At 33.2% G+C, this 15,173-nt stretch overlaps 1 protein-coding gene across 1 annotated transcript in view; it reads right to left on the minus strand.

Annotated features, from left to right (window-relative positions):
• RYR3 (ryanodine receptor 3) overlaps window positions 1-15,173 on the minus strand; it is a 254,312-nt gene that overhangs the window by 156,401 nt on the left and 82,738 nt on the right. Inside the window, exons 11-17 of the mRNA XM_074824480.1 lie at window positions 13,530-13,703; window positions 9,546-9,667; window positions 6,138-6,306; window positions 4,980-5,115; window positions 3,561-3,656; window positions 2,754-2,872; window positions 173-306 (exon numbers count right to left, since the gene is read on the minus strand). Coding sequence (XP_074680581.1) covers window positions 173-306; window positions 2,754-2,872; window positions 3,561-3,656; window positions 4,980-5,115; window positions 6,138-6,306; window positions 9,546-9,667; window positions 13,530-13,703 — 950 coding nt within the window. The remainder of the gene's footprint in view (window positions 1-172; window positions 307-2,753; window positions 2,873-3,560; window positions 3,657-4,979; window positions 5,116-6,137; window positions 6,307-9,545; window positions 9,668-13,529; window positions 13,704-15,173) is intronic.

Below are 15,173 nucleotides of genomic sequence, written 5' to 3' on the forward strand. Positions count from 1 at the left end.
TTGTTAGTAAAATGGTTTTTTCAGAAGTTAATACCTAAACACTTCCTAAAGTGTGTGTCTCAATATTGAAAGCTGGGGAATGTCTCTTAGGTTACAGTATTTTCTTCAATTAACTATCGAAGACATGTAAGTTCCATTTTTTCTAATATAACAATGAAACATGTCACTATACCTTGTCACATCATTAATCAAACGTGTTTGCAAGAGTAAGTCTCTTCTAGGCAGCAGATTGTCACAGATCAAATTTTGATTGGCACGAACTGCAACTCCATTACAGACACAGAGAGAGCAAAGCACGTCTAGAACCTTAAAAAAAATCAGAAGAAAGTTGGGTAAAGGTAGCTGCATATCCTATTATTCAGCTGTTAGCTTAATTTACATTGAGAAGAGACCTAAAGGAAGGAATATAATACACATTATCGTTATTATTTTCCAAATACTTTTCACATATATGGACCAAGTGTAGTCTGTGTACTACTGATAGAGGATATCAAACATTCATGGAACACAAATTCAGAACACAGGGTTTGCAAAATGCCTCAAAAAAATCTTCATTCGAGATTCCTTATTCTCATTTCAATTAGAAAAAAAGTTAAAACAGCTGTATGTCAACTCTTTATAATTTTTGTAATTAAATCTCATTAAAAATTTGAAATGTAGAATTAAATTCTTTGAGAAATTTACTGCAGCCCATAAAACCTTCTGAGCAACATTAATGGACAATTCTCAACTGCAGTTCTCAGACTGCTTATGAATCTGTTTTGAAAGCATGTTTTCATTATGAGTAGTAATCCATTTATTTTTAAAATTAAATATATTTAAAAGAAATCAAATAAAGCAAAACCAAGTTTCAGAAAGAACTTATTTTAAAATTACAGCTTTCTATTTTTTGTTTTGGTCACAGTCTGAAAAGTGAAAGATATTGACATAATTCTCCCACAGATTACTGGAGCAAACAGTTTTGGAAGAGAGGACACAGTAACATAATGTTGTTTAATGCTGAGGGACAAAGCTATACACTTTTGCAAAAAACAGAGAATCTTAAAGATGTGCTTGAGCTCTGACAAGCAATCACTGAGCAACAAGCCCAAATGGTCTAAACCCTTACAGACCATCTCCAAGACAAAGAACCATCTTCACACTGTTGATAACCATTTTGCAAACTGTTGTACAATACAAGAAGCAGCAGAATAGAACATGTATTTTAGCTACTCCTGTTCTCTGCCCAGTGAAGTAGCACAAAACCATCCAGAGCAGCAGTTTAAAGCTGCTATATTGTGAACTTTGCTATGTTCCAGCCCGTGCATTTTCCTTTCTAACATATCTGTTATTGGGCAGAAACCTCTAGCAGACAGACAGAGATAGTAACTTAAATAACCACAGAAACTCTGACCAGTCCTCAGTTGTAAGTGTCTTAATAAACATTAATGATTATCAATAACTCAGAATCTACATGTCAACCATTTAAATAATCTCCATGATTCACTGATCATGTTTCTGACACAAGGCTTTTCATTTAAAAATGTCCTTCAAATCAATAATTTCTAAGACAATTTTGCTTAATAATATTACTGTTTCTTATTTCCTAAATCACAACAGGATTTCTAATCTAGCAGAAGAACAAGATATAGCATTTCCAGAGTAACAAATAAATTAATTACTTCATTACTTACTGATGCTTAGTCAAAGACATTACAAATGGAAATGCACAAATCCATTACCCAGTCTAATTCTTCTCCTGTATACAACATCTTCCTTTTCTGCTTTAAATTCTCACTATGAGGTCTACATTAAGATGCTCCATCTGAAAGGTTCTCTTTGCAGGTGACTAGCACAGCACAATAATCTTGCTAACACCTAAAAATAGTAAGCTAAACTTACCACTGTAATTTCAAATTTTTCCTTATGCCTACTCATATGGGTTCATACTTCTTAACCATGCTTAAAAATACTTCTCTCCTTTTCCATATCCATAGTTGGTTAGGTTCTCCACATTCTCCTGTAAATCAGTAATTTCATCTCACTAGAACTTTCTTTGTTCTTCCTCCAGGTTATCAGTCTTTCAAATAAAATGTTAATTGAGGAAGGAAACTCACATCAGAAAATCACACATAAAACTATATCCTCCTCTGTGTTGTGATGTCATCCTGATTGCAGCCAGAAACTGTGTTCACTTTCTTCTGTCATAATAAATTGCACATTGATGTCTAAATTAATTTCCACCATTATTTCTTCTGGTATAAGTCGGGGTTTTTTTCTTTCTTCTGAACACCTGTGTTTTCAGATATTTGGATTATTTTTCTGATTTCTCATTTTATTTTGCTCTTTTCTGCTACTATTATTATTACTCAAGTTAGGAATGACTTTGCAGGATTTAGTTCTGTCTTTCTGCAGGTAGACCAAGGGTAGTTCACTGCTTCTGTAGAGCCCTCCATCACAAAGCAAGCTACTCTGTCCACGTGCTTACAGCCACCAGAATTCTTCATTTTCTCAGCAAATCCAAAGTTCTGACTGATTATCAAAATTTCTTAACTATTTGCTTGTCCTACATATTTTCTGTATTTGAAACGGAAAAGCAATTATATATTACACATTTTTTTAATCTCAACAAAACAATTTGCAGATGTACTTCAAGGTTATTTTATTTCTTTAAAGGTACTAGAATCATATATTTCCAAGTAGATATCTCTGTTATTTTTCCACAAATTATAGTAAGATATAGTAAGATACATCCTTAGTTTTTCCAAACATACCTTGTAATTGCGCCCATGTTTATCCAACAAAGAAATAATGGATTTGATGTGCTCCTCAGCTATTATATTTAAAGCTTCTGGGCTTTCAATCAAGATGCAGTGCAACACTTCCAAAATACCTGTACAAAGGCCACAGAAATAATGTTGTCAGTAAATCATCCGTGCAACTGAACACAATCTAAAAGCCCAGTAAATAACACAGTATTTTAAGAGATGCTATCTTTTCTCCAGCCTGAGAATGAAAACACTTTTAAAGAGTATTGATATGACTATGATGTGAATCTCATTAGACATAAGTTATGAAACTGTTAATTTCTGATTTCTTTTGAAAATAGCTACAATTTTAAAACCACTTGAGAAAAATGCAGGTTTAGCTCCTTCTTTTCAATGAGCGAGATAAAAGGTTTTAGTAGGGAGCACTGTATAGTATTTTGATATTTTGCTGAACATCCCATAGAGGAAAAAAACCTTCTCTCTCTGTTATTTGTACTTGTGCCCACAAAGAACTCTGGTGTTATTCGACAGCAATGGGACAGTCGTCTTGATACTGTCTGACTCGATCCATTAATTCACCAAAGTCACATTCAACACTGACTGGATGTGGTTCTGCACATATCAAATGTATGAACCCAAAAATGCCACAGAAATGTCTGTTTAAATGTAATACTTTGCTCAATTAAAAAAAAGACACTGTATTTGTTTCCTAACACATGCTGTTTCAAGGAAAACTGCTCTGACATTTACAATGCAAGACAGCTGTGTATGGTGCATTGATAGTTGATTTACATTAATAAAAATGAGTCTCACCTGAAGAAGATTCTAATCTGTCCAATTTACTTATTAGCCAATCGAGGTTACTTGAAAACTGAGTACAATTGTTTCTGTTGCCACGAATGAGAGCAGCTGGAAAAAACCCACAAGGTATAATTTTATAACAGGAGATTTCCTTTTTAAATCACCAATGTTATGTTTTAACACAATTTTTATAACAACTTTGCAAAATGATAAACAGGCAAATCCTAAACACATATATGTTAGGGTAATAAAGAATTAAGATTTTCATTAATTTGAATATCAGCAACTGGCATAACTTCAAAAGGGCATGTAGTTTTTGAAGTTGACAAGGGTCTACTGGAAAAGCAAGAATTTCAGCAAAAAATATGTTTTATTTACATTTTATTTTATTGTTAAATTTAAATAGTAATTATCCACCACCCTTGTTTGATGCAAGTGTCAAGCACTATCATGATCAAGAAGCTGAAACACTTCTTTTTCTATTTCTTCCTACCAATGAATGGGAAGATCATATGCAGAAGTTCAAGCTCAAGTGCAGGTTTGGTGTACTGTTCTTTAACTCTACTTTCTGATTAAAACATGTTATAGAATGGATAGCTTTTAGTCCTCATCAGTGCAGAACACAATGTTATTTGGCTGCGCTTTGAAAGTTCATCAGCATTCAAGTATTTCAAGAAATACTAATTTTGTTTCTTCCAGAAATTATTACTGCTCTTAGGTTAAAAAAAAAGGCGCCTTTTGTATGCAGTTGTCAAGGGTTTTTATTGTGAAGCATTAACTTAATATTTATTACATCAGAACAAGTGTGTTCAAGATGTACCTGCAAGTCAAAATCAGAAAAGGTCTACATAGCACATTCTTTTTCATCCTCATACAACTCTAGTAAGATGTAGGCAATGATATCTCATTACTTTCTAAAGCAATGACAAGACTTCATCAGAAGCATATGCACGTCTGTGCTATGTGAATAACCTCATGCCTCAAAGCACTCCCCCTGGTTTGTTTTGGTTTTGTCCTAACTGTCAACTTCCATATTTTACTGTGGTTTGGAGCTAACTTTCTTTGTAATGAAATTAGAAAGTATTTAAACTCCATAAAAAGACAAGAGTCTCCTATATGAAGAATTACACAACTCGGGTATCAAATTAGTGATTTAAAGAAATAAACATATACATACTTCTTTTACTCTATAATTTTGGCCCTTTTACAACACAGAAGCAGTTCATTCTAGAAAGCATGGCACTGATAAATATCAGTATTTGTAAGTATATTGGTATCATTGATAAATATCAGTAAGTATAGGTAAGAAATTCTGTAATTTACATGATAGAATAAATAACACACAAAGTATTCTTTGGTGGTGAAGCAGCAAGCAGAATATAAAAATACATATCCTGTTTTTCCACATTAGCAGATTATTGAAGAACTTACCTAACAATTTGTAAAGGAGATTCAAAATTTCTTTCCATGCTGTACCATGTTCTTCTCTTGCAATTCCTGCAAAATGAGCTGCACTGTTGTAGTCATTTAAGCGATCAATGCAATTCAAAACTAGTGCCAGCATTCCCTAAATGCATATGACAGAGAGGAAAGCAAACTGTACATGAAAAAGCATTTGTTGTTGTCTTTTTAAAAGATTTTTTCCTGCACACATTTCAAAGTTGCATCATCTTAGATTAAAAAAAAAAATGTGCTTACAAGATTTGAAAATGTATTTTTCCATATTAGAATCATCCATTTTAGAGAATGATTCTATACTGTTCCTTACTCAGCTAAGTATTATAAAAAGTAAGGAATAAAAAAACCTGACAATAATAGCTTTCATAATTTTTGTGAACAGACTAGTTTTTACATAAAATTTTCCTTACATAGGAAAGAAACCCACACTTTATATACAAAGGAATTTTTGTTGATTAAAAGAGGTGGAAATTTTACTACCTAATAAAATATCTATAAAACAAAAAAGTTCAAATGCTAGAATAGATTTTTAACTTCAGTTTGATTGGAGACTAAAATGGTATTGAAAACCTGCAAGCAATCCAAGTCTAAAGCCACTGTAAAATATACTTCCTACTTATACAGAAATGCAATTATTCCATTTTCAGAGAGGAGCAATTCTACAATTATGTAACACATATCCTTCTCTAAAACTAGCATTCTTCCAGTTTCTAGAGATAAAAAGTTCCTGTTTCACACCCTGGTGGACAGAAAAGACATCAGAAAAATCATTTATCATTGATCCAAGTTTTATTATTAGTTTGGGGTACTTAGAATGTGGAACTTCATAGAGAGAAAAAGAAATCTCTTGTCACAACCCTTTCTTTTAAAAATGACATCTGTGTAAAGATGTTCAGAAGTATTGAGACCAAATTTTATGAGAGTGTGTTTGTGGCCTGTGACAAGTGTGGAAGTGAAAAATACGTAAGAGCAAGTTATCATATGGCATTACAATATGTATATATGTCAGCTACGGAACTTTACATTATAAATCATATGCATGCATCTAGATGATAATGTTTAGGTTCTTCTCAATGTTTGTGACACAATAAACTTAAAATTAAAATAATGTAACAATTTCTCTCTCTGTACCTCCTCTTTGAATAGATTTTGTCTGTTCTTGAGTGATCGAAGCTTGCTTTGCTTATCTTCATGTTCCAGGTCTTCTTTGGGAAGCTGGAAGTAAGTTATCAGGTCTTGCAGAGTCTGAGCCATCTCCTCAACAGGCAGGGCAGTGGGTGATAGTGTTCTGTTGTTTCCACTACGGAAAACAACGAGAAAGACAGGCAGGATTATTCATTTTCCCACTGTAATTTACAGTATTATGTAGCAGCCTATTTTCTCTTGGTATCTAAATCAAGTCTTGTTATACATATGACATATGTATATGAGCAACAGCTGATCTGAATTGCAAATCAGATCAATGATCAAATCATTCAAACATCTATTGTTTGGGTGTCCAGCACTCAGAGCTTCCTGAAATGGAATCATGTTTCGCTTTCTGCATTGATGTAAAGAGAGAGAATGATTAAAAAAACTGAAAAAATGAGCAGAAGAAACAAAGTCAGCAAAAAGATGAAACAGATGAAAGATGCACTGAAGTCCTTTCTTACAGTAATTAATTTTGTTTAGATACTTTAAATCCTATTTATGATACAGGTGTAACGTGCAGATGGACTAAAATAGTAGCAATTGTTGAGGATGTACATCCCCAGTCTTCTAGAAAAAGAATACAAAAATAACAGGTAATTCTAACTGTTAATTAGGTCTTCTGTATCAACTCTATATCGGAAATAAAGAAGGCTGGGATTTAAAATTATAAAGCATTCCAAGGAATCTCAGTTGTCAGTAAAATAACGACTCTTTCCTGTTCAAGCATTTGCTCAATCTTGGGTGACAATCCAATTTTTCAGTGTCTGACTCACTATTATAACTAGTATAATCTAGGGAGAGCTGATTGCTGGCAGATCTAGCTGTTTTGATATTCTCAGCACAAGAAATACAAAGGAGTAGTGTAGTCCCTTGTGATACTGAAGAAGTAATGTTTTAAATGCAGTCTCATATGGTGGGTTCTGTGGAAGAAAATTCTTAACTATAAAATAATTTTTCTTTATTTTTTCATCTATTAGGCAGTAAGACAAGGATGACCACTTGATCATTATAATTAAAACTCTGCCAAGCACTATGAAAAAATAGTTTCTTCAGTACTACATACATTCTTATTGATTTCATTGTGTATCCTTATCCATTGTATCTCAGCAATTTTAAATGAATATGCATTGACACAGAATTGTATTTTACCCTAAAAATCTTCAGACAAAAACATATCATATGAAAGAGCTATAGTGAAGGAAGCATGGAACTTTCACTGAAGATCTCTGTCTTGCTGCTTGTTAAAGACTTATTATCATGTAAGATTAGTAACGCAAGATAAATGTCATGAACGATTTACTCTAAAGAAGTAAAAGAAGAGGAACAAAAGTAACAAAAGAAATAGCATAATAAAGTTATGCTTCAAAATGCCCCATATTTTCAAACTAACATAGCTAAATGTATTATTCAAAAAGTCAGATACAACCACATATGTAAGACAGTTTTCATGATACTTCCCTTCACTGTTTGAATACTAAAGCCCGCTTCAGAACAATCAGTTTACAACTGTTTCCATGTCTCAAACTTATTGGTAATTAAGGTCTGTCAAAATTAAGCTAAACTGATAAATGACAGAAAACATTCTGAACAGTTTTGTATGAAGCCAGATCAGATAAACCAGTAGAACAAACCCTTGTAAGCACAATATATACTTCAAGAGGACTGGAAAAATTTAAGCTGAAGTGAGTGTGCATTAATATGGTGAAAGCAAGCCAAATTTTGATTCAGAAAATCTATTTCATAAATAATATTGTTTAAATACAGGCTTGAATCCAGAAAACCAAACTGGGGATGAAATGTGATAAAGAGTATCTTTTCATGCTCATCTTTTCAATGGTTTATTAAGATTCAACATCTCCTGAGGATGCAAAGGCTCTTCAGTCAGCAACATACAAATTTAGATAAACTGTTTTAAGTTATATTCATGTCCAACCCATTTGTTTTGCTACTGGCCAAGATTGTATTTTTCCATGAAAATTATGTTGCTACATGTGTGGCAAGGATATTAGGCAACTACTTAACAAGTACAGCTCTTTATATAACCTTCTCAATAAATCAAGATTGTGACAGAGCAAGTCTGGTGTCATATGAAATTGTTTAAATTCCCTGACTTCCTAATATCCTTTGTAGTATTGACTCCATGCTTAGGGTACTCATATATTGCATGTTTCACAATGTCCAAGTATCCAAGGGCTTTGGTGTTTTGATCTGTGGAAATAGCCATCACTGTCTCCACATTAGTTTTTGAATTCTATTATACAGTTAGGTGAACAGCTCAATCTCAGATAATTCTTACTGAGGTGTAATTACTAACTGCATTACCCTCTAGCTCAGCAAAGATTTGCAAGATAAATAATATTTAGAAGGTAATTCTACTGACTCTGTTCTAAAGTCTTTCAATCACAACTTGAATTATTCCTTAAAATCAGATACAGTCACTGCCTCTGCTGAGATGCTTACCGACTTTAAATACCCATAAATCCATTCCACTGAAAATAAATGTGTTGGTTTAAACAGAAGATTTAGGAATGCTCGCATAATAATTTTGCTGAGAGAGAGGAGTTAAGAAGTTATTCCTTTTACCCCCTCAGCAGCTAGTTAGCCTTCTGTCCTAATTGTTGTTACTGTGCATAACCTGTTACACTGCACAGAGTTCACCAGAGAGAACTGCCTCTCCTCCAATCTTTAGATCTTCCAGATATGATCAGCAGGGTGACAGAAAAGTAGGAGGATCAACAGGATCAGTGATTAAAAAGGGAGAGGCAAAATGTTTCAGTACAGATTTTGAAGGCAATAAATTGGTATTCTCCTTCCAGACATGTACTACTTTGTACTTCCTTGTATTGTTTATTTGCATGGACTTGGGGCTGTTATGGTTTCCCATCGTATTTTTGATCTAAACAGTATTAGGCATCAATATTCCTTTCAATTAATTTGACAAATTTGAATAGAGGTAGCTATAATGTTTGGTCTACCAAGAAAAATAGAAAAATAGGAACCCTTTTACGAATATTGTGAAGTTCTAGCTATTGTAGAATACTTACTAATGAAGTTACACTAAGATCATTTAGCATGTTTTCTTCAACTTGGATTATGATCCAGTTTGCTTCTGGCTTCAAGGTATTGGATATCATGTAAATAATTTTAAATAAGCTGTTTTATCTATTTAATGGCATTATTCAACAAAATCACAAACGGAAGTTGGTAAAAATATATTGCTAATAGCTTCTAAATACAAATACTTGAAAGCAGGAAATAAGGATTCTGTTAGAGAAATTCTTATTATTTCAGAATATTTTAAAAAACAAACAAACAAAGAATGATTGTATAAAAGATGGTAACAACTACCTTATAAACTGGCTGAACAAGCTGGTAGTATTGCGAATGATTCGAGCAGCCTGGGATTCCTCATGCTGACATCTTTGTAAGGTTAGACCATCATCCATATGGCCTTCTTGGTGTAATATAACCTATTGAAAGTCAGTAATTGTCGCAACAATTACTTAAAAAACCTCTATGCTTTTAAGTATTTTGTAACTTATTTCAACATGGCACTGAAAACAGTAATTGCATATATACTGAGCTACTACTTAATCGCTTTATCTGAACAGTTGTTTATTAATTATTTATTAATTTATCACTCTCACATAAAAGTTATTCAGAGAATACATTTTAATGTACTCTTGCAATTCATTAAACATATATGATTATCAAATATTTTCCAATTGAAACAAAAAATGTCATTCTTTCTATGTTCTGGCTGTGAGGGAAAGAGTATCTTCACTATTTTAGGCATCATTTAGTAAAGGATTTAAACATGAAAAGACTACTGACAAGAAAATCAAGCTGGAGTGACAAATCATGAAAATTAGAATGCAACTAAAGGAGCAACAACGTGTATGAGTAACTTCTGACTCATTTAACTGTTCTCTACATATTATGCTGGATTGTTATCAGAACCAGATGTGAACATCATATGAACTTCAAGCAATAACAGAGATAGCTCAGTGGGTTTTTAATTTTTCCCTTTAAATAAATACCCAATTTCACAAAAGCCAGCATAATTTTTAGCTATCACAAAACCAAATCTTTATCATTTTGAACATTAAAATCCTACAGCACTTTTGTAAGAATTAAATGTGAGTTATCCTGCTTCTTTGCCCAAGATGTAACCTATTGAATTTTCCACTGAAAAATGTATATTTTAGCTCTGAGATAGTAGTTGTCCAACTTCCTAGTTAGCTGAGTAATTCTGAAGGCACTGAATAGTTAACTAAGAAACTAATAACGTTATAAAAGTGGTTACCGCCACAAATGGGAAGGATATTTACCAACAGCTTTTTGTACATACTGTCATATAGGTATCCAAAGCATTGGAAAGTGATGTTTTTCTATACTTGGCAGGATCCAAAGTACACATGTGCTCTGTTCCTTCCAACATGCTGAGAAAGTGCTTTTAAGAGGCAAACATCACCCTATGAATTATCTGGACCCCAGAATCCGTGGAAATGTGATGGAGAAGACTAGGAAGACATTTTTGAATGAGTATGTTGACAATATTATCTTAAAGGAGACTAGTTTACATAATGGTCATCTTTCCTCTTTGTTCAAGTACTCCTTATATAGAGTCACACTTGTGGGTGACTCTGTGAACTGAAATATCACTAGTTCCATAAAGAAGGGTCCTAGGGTCTCGTAACTGAACAATAACTAAAGAACCGTTCTTCCCATCATAAAACTAATAAGAAAATATTTGACAATCAGATAATGTTTCCTCAGGCTATTGCATGTAGCTCCAGATTTTGTACCTACAGGAATGGTACAGGAATTAAAACATTTGACAGATAGGATATTAAAGCTGCCACACCTTGCAAAATAATTGCACCTTCACCATTGTGTAGCAGATATGCACTCTTCTCCCTAAGTATGCAGTAGATCAAAGAAGAGAGAAGTCTTTTAGAAGGACCTAATCTTCCCTATTTCTCTGAAAAAAAAAAACCAACAAAAAACCTTCAAACCCAAAACCTCAACTAAATCATTCAGAAACACCACAATGACAGGAAAGTGCTATTTAGAACTCCAGTACGTAGATCAGGGCCAGAAACATCCAGCACTGCCTTGCTTGTTGAGGTACAACAGGACATTGGTATTGACCATTGCAGCAATGGTCTCCAGGACTTGAATTCAAAACATGTAGCATTTTTTTCTGTTCTCTGAGCTCTAGCGTTCTGGAGCTCTGCAAGAGTTCATAGGCTGCACAGAAGCAAGCTCTCAAATTGAAAAGATAAGCATCCATTACTCATGCTGGATGGTGGAGGAACATTAAATAGAATAGTGGTGTAAACATCATCACTACCCGGCAGAGTCTTGAACCCTTGGTTTCCAAAAGCTCAGAGAGAAAGTGATACAATAGATAAAAATGCTGGCAGAAATCGTGCAACAGAAGCCTCATAAATGATGCCAGAATTTCTTACATATTAGTGTCTTGCAAAGACAGCATGATAACTAGATACATTGAACTACAGCAAAGCCAAACAACAGAAATTTTTACTTTGCATTTTGAGTATTTTATAGCAGAACTAAGCCCACAATTTTTTTCTCCCCTCTATAGATTTGCAGCAGCTGTCAGTTAAAATAGCTAGGTTTTGTGAAAAAAAAAAAAACAACCTTTGCCTCTTGCAAAAATAAGGTACTTCTCAATCCTCCTAGTGCTACTGAGGCATGTTACAAAAAGCACAGGTCAGCTTGAGAAGGATTACAGTGACTGGAAGTGAAAACCTGACAAAATCATGGTGGAGGATGCATACAAAGCTATGACTTCACTTTTATTGTAGAAAAATAAATCTGATATGAAATTTAAAGGGATGTATATATCTAAACTTGCTTACAAAATTATAGTCTAGTACCATATTTTGCAGAGGATGAAAAACTGTTTCTTGCCTCCACAGGCATATCAATTACAGGAAGTGAGAAGGTTTGGGTTTTCTTCTGTCTGAAGGCACTTAACAGGAGAGTATTCTCCATGTGAGAGGGCAACAAAAGATCTGGAGTCTCTGAACATGAATGAATCAGTTTGAAAGGAGAATAAAAGTGACAGGCAATTATGGAGGTTCTTTTAGTCCCATGCTGCTGAGCAGAAAAGTGGAGAAAAAAATACTAAACCTCACAGGAAGTTATTGCTAAATTCTTCATTGAATACAGAGGAAGAATCTACATGTTGCCTTTTCAAGAAGTAAAATTGGACCCTATGAGGAAACGGAATCCCATAGCCAATATTGGCATGGGAAAGGAATTGTGTGATTAAATCTCTTATCAAGAAAAATACCGAATGACTGGCATACAAAGAAGAATTTCTCTGATCAGCCAGGTTGCTGAGAAGAAGTGAAGGGGTTGGACACTCACTGCCCATTTATGACCATGTGTGCTGCTTAAATAAATGAGATTGTGCCAAGGGTGTGCTAAGGACCTCATTTTTTCTATTACAGCATTTGTATATGGGTATCTTCTTGTGAATGTACATACATACAAGTAATTGAAGAAGAATTCCAACTTCTGTTCAGTAAGTAACTTTTTATTTTTCATGTTCTAACGATAGGTTCAAGTTGTAAAAATGTACGAATACAGAATCAAAGAATCATTTGGTAATGATGCAGCTATGTGAAGCTAGTACTAAACCCTGTAATTCTGAACAAAATGTAAACATAATTTGAAAAGATTACAGGTCATATGCCCCTAATTGAGAATATACTCGTACTCTATAATCAAAAGGTTGAGAGAAAGACCTTCTCAATGCCACATCACAATTACATCTAACATTCTGGCAGGAAATTGTTCATTAAAATCACTTAAGAAACTTGAGGGGTTTCTAGGGCCATTTCTTAAGTAACAAATTTAATTGCCATTTCATACAATATACTCAATTAGAAAATATAAGACACCAATGACTCTAAAATGACTTACAAGTTTATGACCTTAAACAGTTAAATGTAGATTTTGAAAAAAGTGATTTGACCATCCAAATCAGGAACTTCCATAATTTACTGAAGTGTCAAAAATAAAAATTGAGCCCAAATTAATAGTTTCTTCTGGCAATAAAAATAGTTAAACACATTTCTTAGTGGCAAAGTTTTTCTTCAGTTACATAGTTATGTTAATATCCACCAACGTTTTCACTTTTAGAATGAAACACTCACACCATTTTCAATGAAACAGCATGAAACAATTAAACACACAATTGCCACACTGGTAGAACAGCAAAAAACAGGACAGACCAAAACTGTTATGCAACTAACGTTAATTTTACAAGTAATTAAAAAAACCCTCAAACATTACCTTTCTTTTCAAGGGACCTAAACGTGCTGATTTAGCATCTTGTGCTTTGTAAGTCAACCATAAGGCACTGGCCACATGTTGGACAAAACAGATTGAATCACCGTACTTTATTTCTGGGACTCCCATTCCATCCATGTCACGTTTAAGACTAGAATCCTGCTTTTCTTTTAGCTCCTAAAAAGATAAAATACAAGTTGGCATTTAATCATTGTACTGGAACAGCACAAACCATTGAATTCTACCCTGAAACACATTCCAATGCTGAACAATGTTTATGCTACTGATGTTGTTAAGATGTAGCTAAATTTCATTTCACATAATTTCTGTTTCTGTCCAATTAGTCAGATTCTGATTAAAAATCATCTCAAATCTGAAGCATCATTTTCACTGAAACAAGAAAAATCAAGTAAAAGCCATGACCATATAAAGACATATATACAAAAAAATCTTTAAATATTTAACCTAACCTAATCAATAACTGAGTTACTGATGTAATTAAAGTTTCAGTTTAGTAGAGTCTGTAGAACTGCATATCACTAAAATTTTCAAATTTTAGCTTAAATATGAAAAAGAAAAATAAGCAGAAACACATTTTAAAATATAGTTAAAATATTCTTACGCTAAAGAATTTTTTGCTTGTAAATAGTATATGCAGACAAAAACTTCTGTTGAATAATGCCTCTGTATTGCAACAACTAGCAAAGTAGAAAATATTAATTTTTTAAATAAGTACAATTTGGCTTTTACATTTATTTTACTTTTGCATTTCTTATTTTTTTACATTTATTTTATTTTTTTCATTTATCCTCTTTGTAAGAGGAATTGGATGCTTTCAAATATCTTTTAAAGACATTGCTCAATGTTCAACAGGAACACCCAGTACAATTTTTATGCCCAACCATTATTATTCATTCACAACCAGAGGATTTTTAAGTCTCCAGCACAAAAGCAAGTATCTTTTTCTTTAAAACAAAATAGTTTTCCTTTCAAAATTGAATTCAGGAATAAGAACAGAGTTATGCAGCAAAATCTGTAATAGCAAATTATGGATGCATATGCATGTGTGTGATTGAACAAAAAAACTCTAAGTAGAGTAATTAGATTATATCCTTTTTCTATGATTTCAAATGTTGATGTGCTTAACCTGAAGTGTAGATGGTTGCTCATTTGTTGCTAAATAAACAAAATATGTTAGACATTGAGACACAGGTTAATTTATATATGTAACAGGTTCTCTTATTTCATTTCAGTTTAATGAAAAACATCCGTAGAGTAAAGAAAAGTTCTATTTTAACTATATTAATCTACTTTCATTTATATGGAATTTAGCTCTCACATTTCAACAATAATTTTAGTTGAAACAGACAGCATTATAATGCCAAGATGAAGTAGAATGAAATTACAAGACATTCCTTGGGGATACCATTACAATATCAAGACTATGAGGAAATCATGTCACATCATATTTATGTGGACTGCACTACCACATACAAAGATGAACCCTTTCGATACACATTTACGGTGAGGCCATTAAATGAAAAATATAAGAAAATAGCAGAAATTCATTAACTGTCAGCAATTAATTATTTAGCTTAACATAGCACCCTGAATATTAAAACATTTTTCTCAAATATTACATCTGCG

Source organism: Strix aluco, chromosome 4, assembly GCF_031877795.1.
Source record: "Strix aluco isolate bStrAlu1 chromosome 4, bStrAlu1.hap1, whole genome shotgun sequence".
Lineage (NCBI taxonomy): Eukaryota > Metazoa > Chordata > Aves > Strigiformes > Strigidae > Strix > Strix aluco.